The 16,470-nt window shown below is 40.1% G+C and overlaps 1 protein-coding gene across 1 annotated transcript; it reads left to right on the plus strand.

The window, feature by feature from the left end:
- The first annotated feature begins 4,536 nt into the window (after window positions 1-4,536).
- LOC135084808 (uncharacterized) lies at window positions 4,537-15,876 on the plus strand. The gene is made up of 8 exons (XM_063979547.1): window positions 4,537-4,553; window positions 5,063-5,151; window positions 5,968-6,031; window positions 6,372-6,427; window positions 10,882-11,011; window positions 13,620-13,904; window positions 15,090-15,198; window positions 15,838-15,876. Exons 1-8 carry the CDS (start codon window positions 4,537-4,539, stop codon window positions 15,874-15,876), a joined length of 789 nt encoding a protein of 262 aa, XP_063835617.1.
- The last annotated feature ends 594 nt before the right edge of the window (window positions 15,877-16,470 follow it).

The following is a 16,470-nucleotide window of genomic DNA, read 5'->3' on the forward strand; positions in this document are numbered from 1 at the left end:
AAACTAGGAAAATTACTTTGAAATCCTAATACTTCTAAAAAGTCAGTATGTATAGATCTACCACATACCAAGTGTAACGACTTCACGCGCACTTTGCCGTGTTCTTTAACAGACTTACCTGTTACCTCTCTAAACAACAAACCTTAGTTAGGTACCTACCTTTGTACCAAAAATCAAACGTACCTACCTATACCTTGTATTGTACCCTGAATACCAGTTACCTGTTGTGTTGTTATTGTATTTTCTATGTGTAACTTGGTATGTGGTCGACTATACTTACAAAACTAGAAGGAATTAGGAAATTCAAAGAATACAATTTATTAACTAAAATAATTTTTATTATTTACTATTTACTATTAACTAAAATAAATTTTTATTATTTAATATTTACTTTATTACTATAAAATACAGGCTCTCGATCTTCAAATAATTTCTTCAGACTCTTCATAAATTTCTGAAGATCTTGCCACTCCGATGTGCCGGTGTTCAGCTGGACCTTCGCGGTGAGCAGCGCCTTCTTGTAGCGCTCCGCGGGCAACACCTTGAGCGCGTCGCTGGTGGTGTAGGCGCGCACCTCTACGTAGTAGGTGCCGTCGAGCGGAGCGGTGCGCCGCACGGAGCCGTTGGCGACCTTGGTCGTCAGGCTGCTGTCCAGCTGCTGGTGAGCCGCGGAACCCCGACGTTGGGAGTTCTCGACCGCTAGCGTCTCGTCCTCGTCGGATAACAATCCGAAGAGATCTTTAGATCTCTTTGACGAAGCTCTGAAATTAAAAATTAATATTATTAATACTTGACTCGCAGAAACACTCTTTCAAGTACAGGTGCTATAATAAATAGCGTTGTTTAAAAGCCTGTACTTGGAAATCATTCATCTTCATTTGTAACACAGTATCTAAAGACAAAAGCATTCAATCAACATATATACACACATAAATCTTCGCTTACATACCACTGAACTATCCACTTACCTAGATTTTAGAGTTCACTTAACACGCTCACACAGACACACAGACACACACACACACGCATTTATGATACCAACCACTTACCGAGATTTTTAATAAACATATAACTACACACATACTTAACATACATACACATACATTGTTTGCTTACATAGCACTGAACCATCCACTAATTAGATTTCAGAGTTCACTCAACACGCTCATACATTCACACACACTCACACGCATTCGTGAAACGAACCACTTACCGAGATTTTCAATCAACATACACATACTCATACGCACATAGTTGGAACATCCACTTACCGGGGTTTAGAGACACGTTTCTTTTTCGGTACTTGCGGCTCAGCCTCACACTCGGAGTCGGATCTGTAGGGACAAATATAATGATTCAGTAAACTGACGGGATGCCTGCGCATCTATGATCTTAAACTTTTCTCATCCCAAAGTGTTTACTTACGTGTGATGAGAGCGTTAAAGATCAATGATGATGCACTAGGAATAAAATTATGTTTGTTGAATGAACCTGAATGCACTGTACCTTGATTTGACTGGCGTCTTCCTCTTCGGCGTATATTTGCGAGAACTGGAGGCAGCAGCGCTGTCTCCGAACACGGATTCGATCTCGGAGTCGGACCTGTAAAGATAAAGTAAAATTCTATGTAGTAATCGAAGTCTCATCAGCGGACCAGCTGAAGGTGGACGGATGGATGGTTATCTGCTAGATGATAAAGTTGGGGTGACTCCAAGAATTGCAAAGAAAAAGAAACAAAGTAAATAAATAAAAAAACTTACATGATTTTTACCTTGGTGATGGAGCAGGGATTCTGAAGAGCAGAGATTCTGGAGGGCAGAGATTCTGGAGCACTGCGCAATAGCTACTTGAGCAGCAATTACTAGATAATTACTTGTTGCGGTACTGTGGTGACAATCACCGAAACACCCCAATTTATAACGCGATTATTGTGGAGTTCGCAAAAACAGTTATAGTGTTGTAAAAAGTACGGAGCAGTTACCTAGTATAAAATATCAGTTACCACGTCGTAACTACATTTGTTACATTATGAGAATAGCCTTTTTAATTTAACGTAAAAATAAATATTTGTAATATTTAGATGCGCAACATATTTTTACAAAAATAACACCTCTTATTCTACTGGTTGATATAGGTAATCGATGGCATGCCCACAGAAATCTAAAATAGAGAACATTAAAATCATCTGAAATTATGAAATATAAAAACGGAGTACCTAGTTATATAATTATATTTATCACGTATCGAAGTTATCAAGTATCAGACAGTATCGCCCATAATATTTTTGTCCCATCCCTAGTTGAGAAGCGCACCAGCCCGATGCGTGCGGTGAAAAATGCAAGCAAGCAGACTTACAACCACGTGGTGCATAGCACTCCGCATGTTTGCTTGACCTCAATTTATTAATATGGTATTTTTCCAAGTTTATTTAAATCAATAGTTATTACTTTATACCTAATTATATAAAAACGACATTTATCTGAAACGAATTATTTTTATCACAGTAGAATGTATTATGAAAATAAGTATGTAAAATGTAAATACTTTTATTTTTAAGCCATTTTAATTAGCCTTATTTACATCAAATCTAAAATATTACAAATTATTAAAACAAGTCGTAAAATCAAGGTTTCGATCATTAGCATTAACTATTTTAGCAATACTACGGAATGGTGATAGCAAATGGTATAAAACACCTTTTTAATTAAATAATCAGAGCAATTTTGAATTAAGTATATTATCTTAGAGTTTAACTATCATTAAACAGATATTTTTAATAATTGCAGAATAACAATAAAACAAATAAACATTATGTCTTATTTTACTTCATTTTGTATAAATGTTAGACGGCTAAGTTAGTGTTGAGTTTCTTGTAAACAATCATCTGTTCCCACTTTGGTTGATATAAGTTGGAATCTATTAGTTTGATATAAAAAAACATCTTACTTCTTACTAATATTATAAATGCGAAATTTGGATGTCTAGATGTATGGATGTCTGGATGGATGTTTGTTACTCTTTCACGCAAAAACTACTGAACGGATTTTGATGAAACTTTGCAGTATTATAGTTTATAACCCAGAATAACATATAGGCTATAATTTATAACGATCTCTGACAAAAAAATTCACGCGGATGAAGCAGCGGGCAACAGCTAGTGTTTAAGCTAACACGATGCGTGGATGTGTGTTAAGCTAAGGTCTAATTGATGACTGCATGTCTGACACTCATGACAACTCTATAGTCTGACATCACGGTATACACGAGTCACACGAGTATAGAGTAAACTACATACGCCTTACCCGAAAGTAAAAGCTAAACAATTTAATGTGACATTGCTCATGCAATTACGTAAGTGATTAAATTTCAAGTTGTTATAATGAAACGTGAAAACGCCTAAAACACATTTTTTCAGGTCCAGGTTTAAAAATAAGTTGCGCTGGCTCAACTATAATAGAATCTTATATCATATAAAAAAAAAAAAAAAAAAAAAAAAAAAAAACATCTTCTGCAGTGTGTTTTAATGAAATTCTTTAAATAGACGAACATTTTGTGTTTTTATACATACACCTGCTTTGAAAGATTTGAGGTTCTTATATCATAAGACCCTTGAGAATATATTTTGTCAGTAATTATAAGTTTAAATTTTCACGTAGGTACCTACTTATTTATTTTTTAAAGGAATAAAGTCTTACAGAAACGTCAACAGTTATAGCAAACCTGAAGTATAAATCCTAGCAGTCTTTATATAAAAGGAAATAAATATAATGACAGCATGTCATATTTCGGAGCGGCTTTCTTAAGACAAGATTCCTGGTCTACCAAAGTAAACAACGTATAAAACTTTTACATTGATTGAGGCGCTTATTTCAATAATTTACCTACATTATTTCTTATTTACGTTCATAATTATCAAATACTTACGTATTTTGCATACATTTAGTAATAAAGAAGAACGCCTTACGTTCAGAGTACCGTTAGTTCAACTTTGTCGGCTGTTTGGTGTAACTGTAGTGGTTCAGAACGGACTACCATGCCGAGAGGTCCCGGGTTCGATTCCCGGCCGGGCGGAAATTGAAATGATGAATTTTAATTTATGTGACGGGTCTGGATGTTACTATGTATAATATGTATGTATTTAAAAAAGTATATAAGTAGTATAATACGTTAAGCTAGCACCATAACACAAGCATTAAGTTGCTTACTTTGAGGTTAGCTGGCACTTTGTGAAATTGTCCAAAGATTTATTATAATTTCTTATTATATTATTGTAATTTATATGTTAAAATATCAATTTAATTAAAACATCAGAAACGAGTGCATAAGGCACAAACAATAGTTACTTTTGTCGCAGTGTCAGCAGCGTTATTTCCGGCGCGCGTTTCGATGCGTGTGACGCAACAAGTCGACGACAGTGGCGGGGGCCGTGTTATTTCAATATAAATTTATCCATTACACATTAAATAATTAGATAACTATATTATTTACTCGAGTATGCGAAGCCAGCTTCGAATAATGGCATGGTAACAGATCAGCATGCTGAAGTGTTATCAGTAAGTTGTATTTCATGTGGGTAATGTATTAACAACGATTGTAAATTTTTTTGTGGTTCTCGTTTCCGAAAGCAGGTGCGCTGCGCGGTGCGAGGTCGAGCGCGCTATGCGTTGCGTTGCTAATGAGTAGTATGGAATTGGGCAATTCTAGATCATCTGGAGCGAGCAGCGTTAGCGACGAGCGACAGTGATCTAGAATGCCCAATTCCATACTACTTACGAGCCATTGAAATAGTGATAAACAATTACTATTAACAATATTATTTACTAGCTGACCCGGCGAACTTTGTTCCGCCTTAATGGCAATAAATAAACAGACTTTTTTTTATTTCGAACGGGATAAAAAGTATCCTATGTCCTTCTCCTGGCTCTAAACTACCTCCCTGACAATTTTCAGCTAAATCGGTTCACCCGTTCTTGAGTTATAAGTGGAGTAACTAACACGACTTTCTTTTATATATATAGATTTTTGTTGAATAAATTATATTTATTTAATATTATGTCCACAGAGGCCGGCGGCGGAGACCGGCGTGTATCAAGCAGGATTCCGGGATCGCGTGCGCGGACGACTGTCCCGACTGCTGCGACAACGATCACGGTGGGCATTGTATTCGTTCGTTCCTTTCAGCCAAATGACGTCCACTGCTAAGTAATGAGGGACTAAGGTGATCCATCTGCTAGATTGCCTCCTGTCACATAAAAAAGGCCCCCCCATGATTGCTGCGACAACGATCACGGTGAGTATTGTATTATACACTAAAGTCCGGTAGTCGAGCAAATAGAATTTCGTCCAATGACTCCAAGCTACCCATCCTTGTCGCTCGCGTGTGTATTGCTGTCGCGCTCGCATACTCACTGCGGATGCCCGGTCGCACAGTCGCGACAGCAAGACGAAATTCTATCTGCTCGGCGACAGGACTTTAGCTTCTAGATAGCTACAACCCGGCCGAGTTAGCTGCGTACCTGGCAGCCGTGACGTCACATCGACGTTTTGGTACGGACGGGGCAAACGCGGGGAGTGTAAGGGAGAATCGCATTCCAGCAAGGTGCGAAACTCGACCGGATTGTAGTATCCAGACTATTCCCACTTCTCGTTCCCACCGCTGCAACTCCTGTGTAGCCAGGATCTACAGCTTGACCGCCAACAACCCAACCAGTGAAGGACAAGTTTGTCCCGGGGAACAGTTAAACTGTCATTGGTCCAACACTGACAATAGTGACTGAGTTTCTTGCGCTGCTTCTTCTCAGCATTGGCCTATTTATTGTCCTCAAGCAGTGGTAGGGTTAATAAAGTGCTTTTTAAAACCCTACTTGCATAAATGAATGATTTTTATGAGTTTTTAATAGTCGTGTCTTTCATTGAGTCAGTAGTACCATAAATTACTTCATTCATACAAATGCATTACATTTTCAGGTGGCCAGGACGGTTTAAGAAAATCAGAAAGTGTGGAGATTGAAGAACAAATTTATTACTGCAGGTATGTTTTAAACTATAGCATATCGATCAAAACAGTTGCTTTTATGTAAAGCCCGGTCCGTGAGCACGTAGAATTTTGTCCAATGACCCCTAGCTACCCATCCTCATCGCTCGCGCGTAATTATATTGCTGTCGCGACTGTGCGACGCGCGCCCGCAGTGAGTGTGCGAGCGCGATAGCAACATAATTACGCGCGAGCGATAAGGATGGGTAGCTAGGGGTCATTTGACAAAATTCTACGTGCTCACGGACCAGACTATAGTTGCAATAAGGCTTATTTTCCGACAACAATATTGTATTATGTGCTGGAGACCATAAATATGTTTTTTTATTTATTTCAGATGTCCCGAACGCAAAGAAAAACCAAAGTATATATCATTAAGTAGAACAGATTCAGGTACGTTTATATTTATATTTGTTTTAAGGGAGAGTCCGCTAATTTGGACCAGTTTTTTTCAGTCCCATTTTACACATAGTTTTCTTTTGTTTTTGCTAATGTTCATGGTATATAATTAAAGAGAAATTATTCAACTTACTATTTCGTAGGCATTAATCAACACAATTGTTGTATATTTAGCACAAATCAACAAAATACGAGTTCAGAGCTTCGGTCCAATTTAGCCAACCGGTTCGATAATTTGTACCACAGGGTTACTAAATTGGATTTCAATAAATTTCAAGCCTATAAAAAAACTATGGCAAAATATTGTACGATACATTCTTAACAAATTAGGTAACGAAAAGGAACAGTACTTAATAACATAGACAATTGATATTGTTTTACACGTTATCACGATTTTGAGTAAAAGTTTTGTTATTCCAATTATCGTAACGCACACTTGTATCTGATCTACTTTGCCAGTCTTTTGCTTTCATTTATTGTTAGTCAAACATAACTACGCTATTATAACTTCAAAATGTGATTTACTACTTTTTTTTTTTTTTCGTCAGCCGACCGTCAGAGCGCCAACAGTGTTTGTAATGCGCTGCGCGTAAAATGATCCGTTTAGTGGTTTAAAGTTGCCGATTTGTGTCGAACTGTGTATAAAAACGTTGCACTAACTCTGATAAACAACCTAGTGAAATGTGTTCCCGTTGAAAATCAGTGCAAATAAGTTTATTTGTGGATTTAATTCAACCAAGCAAACATTCTGTTACTGTGTTTTTTACAACTTACCGTCATGGACGATAGATGCGGTGCAAGACAAGAACAAAGCGAGTTCTGAGCGAGACGCCACATTCCACCATCAACGTCACACGCTGCTACGGGCTACGAGGATTGGACGTAGTACTACGAGCGAGTATAGCCGTTATCGCGCTACGAATTATTGCGCGTCGATGCTACGAAGACAGTATCTATTTTTAGACTTTACTGTTACTGTGCTACGATAATATTAAACTACTACAATGAACAGCTGTTCTGCTTGTAAAAATATCATACGCGAGAGCTGCGTCCCAAAGTGCTCGTTTTGCAAGGAGCTTTATCACTATGGGTGTGTCAACATATCGCCAAATGACTACAAGGAATATTACTCAACTAAACAGCGTCGCTGGTGTTGCCCGCTCTGCGCAAATATAAACCGCAATCGTCGTAAAGACGATAACACTCCAGTGCGTTCGCAACCGTCGCCGCCTTCTGCAAGAAACATTGATAAGCCCCGCAAGAACAGCTCCGTTATCGGTGCCATGGGACGCCCTCGATCTACAATGGAACCGAGTCAGACGGCCTCATCAAGCCAAGCTAACCTGTCAATGATGTCTGTGGAGGATGACACTCTGAGCGAGTCCTCGTCTGTATGTGAACCGCTACGAAAGTCAGTAATTCTCAATCCTGACCCTGAAACTATCACATACGACAAGTTTAGTGCTTTACTGGACTCGAGGTTGAGTAGTTTAAAAGTGTCAATTACGAACGAAATAACTGCGCAGTTGGGAAAAGAGATCAAGATGGCGATACAGTCGGTAAGGGATGACTTTACAAAGACTACCGATTTTCTTGCGGATGAACAGAAGGATCTGAAAGCTGCCCTTACAGCTGCCAATGACAAAATAAGGGCACTTGAACAAGAGAAGCAAAAATTTAACTTCAACATCCTCGACATTGAGCACCGTATAGACACACTAGACAAAGCCTCAAGAAATCGTAACGTCGAAATCCACTGTGTTCCACAGAAACGAAACGAAAACCTACACTTCCTGGTCAAGAAATTGTATGAGGCTGTCAAGTTGGTTTTTTCTGAAACGGATGTCTGTTCGGTCCGAAGAGTAGCCAAAGTGAACCCTAGCTCGGAGCGGCCTCGCAGCATCCTACTTACTCTTCCCTCCGAACAACATGGCTTTGTGAAACGCAAGTCAACAGTGACCAACCTTCTTGAATACAAAAATTTTATCTGTTCTGCATTTGCCAAGCGCGGTCAAGTTGACTCGATTTACACAGATTTTAAAAAAGCCTTTGATAAGGTGAACCACACTATTCTCTGTCGGAAGATTGAGTCTTTTGGTATTAATGGATGTCTACTGCGCTGGATACAATCTTACCTTCTCAACCGTAGCCAACTTGTAACAGTCAAGGGTCACCAGTCTTCGTCTATTTCTATCAAATCTGGAGTGCCTCAGGGCTCCCACCTGGGACCCTTATTCTTTAACATCTTTATTAACGACCTTACCCAAAACTTGTCCTGCCCATGTTTGCTTTATGCCGACGATCTTAAAGTTTACAACATTATAAAAACTGAATCTGACTGCCACGCGTTGCAAAGAGATATAAACGCAATAGCCGAATGGTGTAGGAAAAATTACATGTTTTTGAATATCAGCAAATGCTTTGTCATCACATTTACTAACAAAAAGAGGAAAGTAGCGTATCAGTATAAAATAGATGACCAAGTTCTGCAGTATAATACCTTAGCAAAAGACCTGGGCGTCATGTTCGACGAAAAGATGACTTTTCGAAACCATTACGATCATATTGTTGGCAGGGCATATCGTATGCTTGGCTTCATCACTAGATCGACGTTCGGATTCAGTAAACCATCCAGTTTCATTTACACACTTCATTTACCTCTTTAACACACTGATAAGAACAATACTGGAATATGGCTCTATTGTGTGGTCGCCTTGTTATCAGGTTCACTCTAATACTATTGAAGGGGTTCAAAAAAAGGCTCTTAAAATTGCAACCTTTAAGTTTGGCTATGGGCGTAGACTGTCATCTTACGATAATCGAAGGGTTGAGTTCCGGGTGGATACGCTGGGTGCCCGTCGCCAACAGCAGGACCTATACTATCTGCACAAAATAGTCCATTCCCATCTGGACTCTCCTTATCTCCTATCACATATAAACTTTAACGCCAGACCCAATCCCAGACATCCTCGAGCGTTTCGACTCCAAGTGCTAACAAACAACACCTCCTTTTACAACCCAATGGTGCGCATGTGTCGTCTGTACGACGACCTGACATGCCGTGAAGAGGATTTAGACGTCTTTGACGTAAACCACAACAGATTTCGTAGGCAAGTGATAGACTTACTCAGTTCGGTGCCTCGCAAAGGTAACCATTAGAACGGAAACTTTAACTTTAAATTACTTTATTGTTTTATAATTTAATATTGTTATACTCTGTGTCGCTATTCATCATGCTGTGTGTATACAATTAGGTTGTCAATCTAGCTCTTAACTACTAACCATGTGTACTTAAGTATCTACTAACAAAACTCGATTGTCAACTGTAGTATATACCTAATAAATAAATAAATAAATAAATAAATAAATAAAACTAAAAAAAATTTTAAAATCCTTTGGTAAAGTTTCATACAACTTGAGGTGGTACAATTTAGCCGACTAGGTGATAGTGCTTTTAAAAAATCGCTAAAAAATGTAGCTTATAAATACCGAAAAATGTTTCAAATAATTGTAATCCACACTAATTTACGCTTCTAAATAACATATTAGAAACACCCTGTGATTAAATTTAACAAAATTACAAACTAAACATGCATTGTCAAAAGTTACTTGAAAACAATGAAAAAATACTTTTCAAAATAAAACACACGTGTTCGTTGTCACGGCAAAAACCACATGGCCGATATTAATTGAATTTAGTTGTGTATCGCTGAGTGTTGCAATTACAGACATTCAATAAATACTTTACGAAATATCAGGGTGGTACAATTTACCCGGCGGTACAATATACCGAACTCTCCCCTATGTACTAACAATTATATAAAAACAAAGATTTACCACTTGAAAAATTGCTTGAATCCATCTAAGCGAGCAAAGCAAAGCTCTCAAAAATATTGTGTATCTCAGTTATCGATTCCGTTATCAATATTTCTGAAATATATCGATATTTGGTATCTGGTCCCTGCTCCCACACTAAATTTCCTAATAGTTTTCATTCCAACTTTTTTTTTTACAATAGGGATAGGGATGTTTCCTGGGTAAAAAAGCAAGAGTTTTAATTAGTCCGTCAGTCAGCTTATGAAAAACTACTCAACACGTATTTTTCACTTTTTAAAACTAATGAAAATGTAAAGAGATAAAGCGTGCCAAAGTTCTAAAGTAAAGGCCCGTGACGTCAATGAGTGCGTAAAAGTGCAGCACTTTGTGACGTCGCGCGGAACTTCAACGCATTATAACTTTGTAATTATTCGTTTGATTGACAATTCAAAATATACGTGTCCAATATTTTTTTTATATTAAAATTAACGTACTAAAAAATTTTTTTTAGGAAACTAGCCTATTGTTTCGTTCTGAAAAATCATGTCGAAGTTAAAACTATCAAGAATATTACTATGTCTCTCTAGGCAGGTCTTTTAGATAATAAAGCCAACGATATAATTTATCGACAGACGATAAAGCGGAGCCCTCCGGGCCAGAACTCATCTACTTCCTCAAAGAGACCCTCAACAAGAACGGGAGGGACCGAGTCACTCTGCTGCGAATCGAGAAAGAACTGCACGCGCTCGTCAACGATTCCATGTGAGATGTCTCATCATCATTTACCATCAGTTTTTGTAAATCTTCATCAGTCTTTTAAAGTCCGGTTGCCGAGCAGATAAAATTTCGTCCAGTGACCCCAAGCTACCCATCCTTATCGCTCGCGCGTAATTATAGCTGTCGCGACTGTGCAACGGGCGGCCGCAAGCTTGGCTAGCTTGGGGTCTTTGGACGAAATGCTATCTGTTCGGCGACCGGACTTTAGTTAATAAGAGACCCTCAACAAGAACGGGAGGGACCGAGTCACTCTGCTGCGGATCGAGTAGGAGCTACACGCGCTCGTCAACGATTCCATGTGAGTTGATGAGACAGTCATCATCATCATCATCATTTACCATCAGTTTAGTTTAGTCATTAGCCGGTCGCCGAGCAGAGAGAATTTCGTCAAATGACCCCAAGCTACCCATCCTTATCGCTCGCGCGTAATTATATTGCTGTCACGCTCGCACACTCACTGCGGGCGCCCGTCGCACAGTCGCGACAGCAACATAATTACGCGCGAGCGATAAGGATGGGAGCTTGGGGTCATTGGACGAAATGCTATCTGTTCGGCGACCGGACTTTAGTTCTTAAGAGACCCTCAACAAGAACGGGAGGGACCGAGTCACTCTGCTGCGGATTGAGAAGGAACTGCACGCGCTCGTCAATGATTCCATGTGAGTTGATGAGACAGTTCATCATCATCATCATTTACCATCAGTTTAGTTTAGTTCTTAAGAGACCCTCAACAAACGGGAGGGATCAAGAACGGGAGGGATCGAGTCCCTCGCTCGTCAATGATTCCATGTGAGTTGATGAGACAGTTCATCATCATCATCATTTACCATAAGTTTAGTTTAGTCATTAGTTCGGTCGCCGCGAGCAAATAGGACTTCGTCCAATGCCCCAAGCTACCTATCCTTATCGCTCGCGCGTAATTATATTGCTGTCACGCTCGCACACTCACTGCGGGCGCCCGTCGCACAGTCGCGACAGCAACATAATTACGCGCGAGCGATAAGGATGGGTAGCTTGGGGTCATTGGACGAAATGCTATCTGTTCGGCGACCGGACTTTAGTTAATAAGAGACCTTCAACAAGAACGGGAGGGACCGAGTCACTCTGCTGCGGATTGAGAAGGAACTGCACGCGCTCGTCAACGATTCCATGTGAGTTGATGAGACTGTCATCATCATCATCATCATTTACCATCAGTTTAGTTTAGTCATTAGCCGGTCGCCGAGCAGAGAGAATTTCGTCAAATGGCCCCAAGCTACCCATCCTTATCGCTCGCGCGTAATTATGTTGCTGTCGCGACTGTGCGACGGGCGGCTGCAGTGAGTGTATCTACTCGGCGACCGGACTTTAGTTAATAAGAGACCCTCAACAAGAACGGGAGGGACCGAGTCACTCTGCTGGGGATTGAGAAGGAACTGCACGCGCTTGTCAACGATTCCATGTGAGTTGATGAGACTGTCATCATCATCATCATTTACCATCAGTTTAGTTACCCATCCCAAGCTACCCATCCTTATCGCTCGCGCGTAATTATATTGCTGTCACGCTCGCACACTCACTGCGGGCGCCCGTCGCACAGTCGCGACAGCAATATAATTACGCGCGAGCGATAAGGATGGGTAGCTTGGGGTCATTGGACGAAATTCTATCTACTCGGCGACCGGACTTTAGTTAATAAGAGACCCTCAACAAGAACGGGAGGGACCGAGTCACTCTGCTGCGGATCGAGAAAGAACTGCACGCACTGGTTAACGATTCAATGTAAGTCAAATAATTTTAACAGAACGCCACTTTTCATATCATACGGTTGAAAATGACATGTCAAAGCTAATATAAGTCTAGGCCAGACCACCGTTTTTTATCGGCCGATAAATTAGTCGGGCTGTTAATCAGTATGGGCATTTAAAGAAGTGCACAAATAACACCGATTGATTCTTCATACAAATTTGAATCGGGCCCAACTATCGGCCGACTAAAAATCGGTGGTCTGCGCCTAGTCTTATACGAGAGGGTGACCGTAAGATACCCTACCTCACTTGATACTAATATAAGCTCTTTGGCACACGTTCATAAAAGTTGTACTGATGTTATTATAAAAAGGAAACATTTGATTCTTTGTTTGTTTGTATTGAATACCATTATTTCTGATGAACATAGGCGATACGAAGTTCGCCGGGTAGCTAGTTGTTAATATTTTATCATTGTTGGTGTAACTAGTTAATATTGTTGATGTAACTTTTGTAATCTAAAAAAAAAACAAAATAATATCAAAACTCATTAAAAAACTCATTAAAACTCATTTATTTCTGTAAATAGGCTTGAAATAAGCACTTTTACACGTCCCAGTATTAACCCTACCACTGCTTCAGGACAATAAATGGGCCAGTGCTGAGAAGAAGCAGCGCAAGAAACTCAGTCACTATTGTCAGCCTCTTTTTCAAAGGTTTACAGGCTTTAAAATGTACAAAGTTATAAATATTTATGCGAGCTAGGCAGTAACGTATCCCAAACATTTTTATCTTTTAAATAATCATCGACTTTATAGTAGCCCTTTTTCCCTTTCTCTCTCTTATTCTCTCTTTTTCTCCCACAGGCGCTGCATAGTCCGCTTCCCGGTGATGTCGTCATACGGCCGCATGCTGGTGCACCGCTGCGCCGCGCTCTTCCAGCTGGCGCACCATCCGGACCCCATGAACAAGAACCAAGTGGTCGTGTCCAAGAGCGGTGCGTGTCTCTCTCTCTCTCCTACTATCCCTCTCTCCCCTTGTCCCGGTGACGTCATACGGCCGCATGCTGGTGCACCGCTGCGCCGCGCTCTTCCAGCTGGCGCACCATCCGGACCCCATGAACAAGAACCAAGTGGTCGTGTCCAAGAGCGGTGCGTGTCTCTCTCTCTCCTACTATCCCTATATTTCTCTTCTACAATCCCTCCCCTCTTTCCTACTATCCCCCTCTCTCCTACTATCCCCCTCTCTCCTACTATCCCTCTCTCTCCCCTACTATCCCTCTTTCCTACTATCCCTCTCTCCCTTATTCTCTCTCTCTCCTACTATCCCTATATTTCTCTTCTACTATCCCACCTCTCTCTCCTACTATCCTACTATCCCCCTCTCTCCTTCTATCCCCCTCTCCTACTATCCCACTCTCCTACTATCCCTCTCTCCTCTACTATCCCTCTCTCTCCTACTATCCCTCTCTCCCCTACTATCCCTCCCTCCCTTGTCCCGGTGACGTCATACGGCCGCATGCTGGTGCACCGCTGCGCCGCGCTCTTCCAGCTGGCGCATCATGGGTCCAGACTTTGGAAACTTGTATTAGATGAGTCGTAGCCCAGACAACTTTGGGAACCACTGCTCTAAATAATAGTTTTTGTTGCCTTTTGGTACATAAAAATAAACGCAAAATTATGTTTGCGTGTAAAAACATATCTTTCTAAAGTTTACATTTTAATTAGTATTAAGATGGTTAAAAGCAGAATTTATCTAGAGTTGTTATAAAGCGAAGATGACCAAATGCGAATTTGTCATTGTGAGAAATAGACATTATGAGACGTTGTCTTTTAGCGAAGTTATCATTTCGTGAAGTGTCATTTTGAGAAGTTGTCATTATGAGCTGAAACGTTAATTTCGTTGTTGCATAAGACCTCTAGTATAATCCCTTTCATGAAATAGCTTTAGCCTTATATTTTTATTTTTTATTTTTCTTTATTAAGGAAACAAACAGCATGAGTTTATACATGTGAACTTAAAAAATAAAAACAGTACAGTAGCCTAATCAGTTTCCACAGATAAACTTTACAAGTTAATCGAAAGTTATGCAGAGTGCGAGCAATTTAAAATCACAAAATATAAAAAAATGCACAACAAAACCTTACATTCTTAAAAGTGGATTAAAAAAAAATTTATAATAATGAAGTTTGAAATCTATAAACCCTTCAATAGGCGACGAAACTGCGCCAACTTCAAATGAAATATGTCGATATCACTGTAAGCATCATTATACTTATTACTAGCTCTTATAATTATATTCTAGGATTGTTCTTAATACCGTATTGTATTTCCAGGCACGTGCGGCGGACGGATCCCGTGCACCAGTTTCCGGCAGTGGTGCACCGTCGCCTTCCCGCCCAGCCCGCGACGACACCAGACCGTCACCGATACCACCAACGCCAAGTAAGACATTTTAAAATGAAAAATGGACTATTTGACACCATTACCACAGAATAATAATAAGTACTACGTACAGAAGTTTTACTTCGCGAAGGTACTTAAAAAAATGTATGCTCAATGTCATTAACAATATGGTGTAATTTAGCCTGTCTCGAGAGTCAAGCACCATTTTGTTGACAAATGTCAGTGATCGGCACTGCGCCGAAGCTATAGGGCTGACTTCGGTAAAATGATGTGACGTGAGGTGCCAAACTGCGGAAAATGGCGGAGGAAATACATAATTTAGCATGAATTATCATGAATAATATTAACTACTTATTTACCTCTCAGTGTCTTGAGGCAACTTAAAAAAGTACATTCTGTGTTTTATTATTATTTAGGCAGTTAAATACTGCACAGTATTTAGTACACCATTTTCTTTATTTTCTTCCATCATACACAAGAATACGCGTGCGTGAGTCAATGTTCGCTCGTATGTGAGGCCTTGTCGAATAGTATCCTGTAGGTGGGCCATCGTGCGTGTTTTGTTTTCGATGTAAACTCGCGGAGATGAACAGGCCTGCCATTACAGGCTCTTTCAGAACCTACTTCAGGCACCAGTCTTCACAATACGGGTATATGCTAAGCCAACGCTCCGATTAGCACACTATTGATACGAATCTAGGAAGGAAGCCACGATAGCCGAACGGTGAAGGGGTCGGACTGGCCGCCTCGTGATCCGGGGAACGCGGGTTCGGTCCCCGCCGCCGCTCGACTATTGTAGTGAGCTCACTCGTAACACAAGCATATTTAGCTTAGTACGAGGGGCTAACGGGAGTATTATTAATTTGTGTAATAACAAATTACCAAAATCTGACCTACTTGCTCCTATACTTACAAAATAATGTATCACAGAATTATAAACTATTGTATCTTTCCTTATGTGCTGTTGTGTGTACCTAATATCTGTCAAATATTGTCTCAATACCTGCGCCCATTGTGAATTTTTTTTTATTATTATTGTTATTTTTTATTCTTCAATAATTCGAAATCTTTTTTTATTGCTGTGTTGGTGACAAGTGACGATTGAGGATAACCCGTTGAGGGCAATATAAACCAATTTAAGCATTAGTGACCTACAGCATACATAATCATTTGTTATCCAGGTCAATACTGAAGCGCGACACGCATTCCCTGGACGAACCGGGCAACGGGTCATTGGCCAATTCCCGGAGCAAATCGCTGGAGCAGCGGGAACGGGACTATGAGCGGATGAAGAGACGGATATTCAGCACG

This window comes from Ostrinia nubilalis, chromosome 27 (assembly GCF_963855985.1).
Source record: "Ostrinia nubilalis chromosome 27, ilOstNubi1.1, whole genome shotgun sequence".
Taxonomy (NCBI): domain Eukaryota; kingdom Metazoa; phylum Arthropoda; class Insecta; order Lepidoptera; family Crambidae; genus Ostrinia; species Ostrinia nubilalis.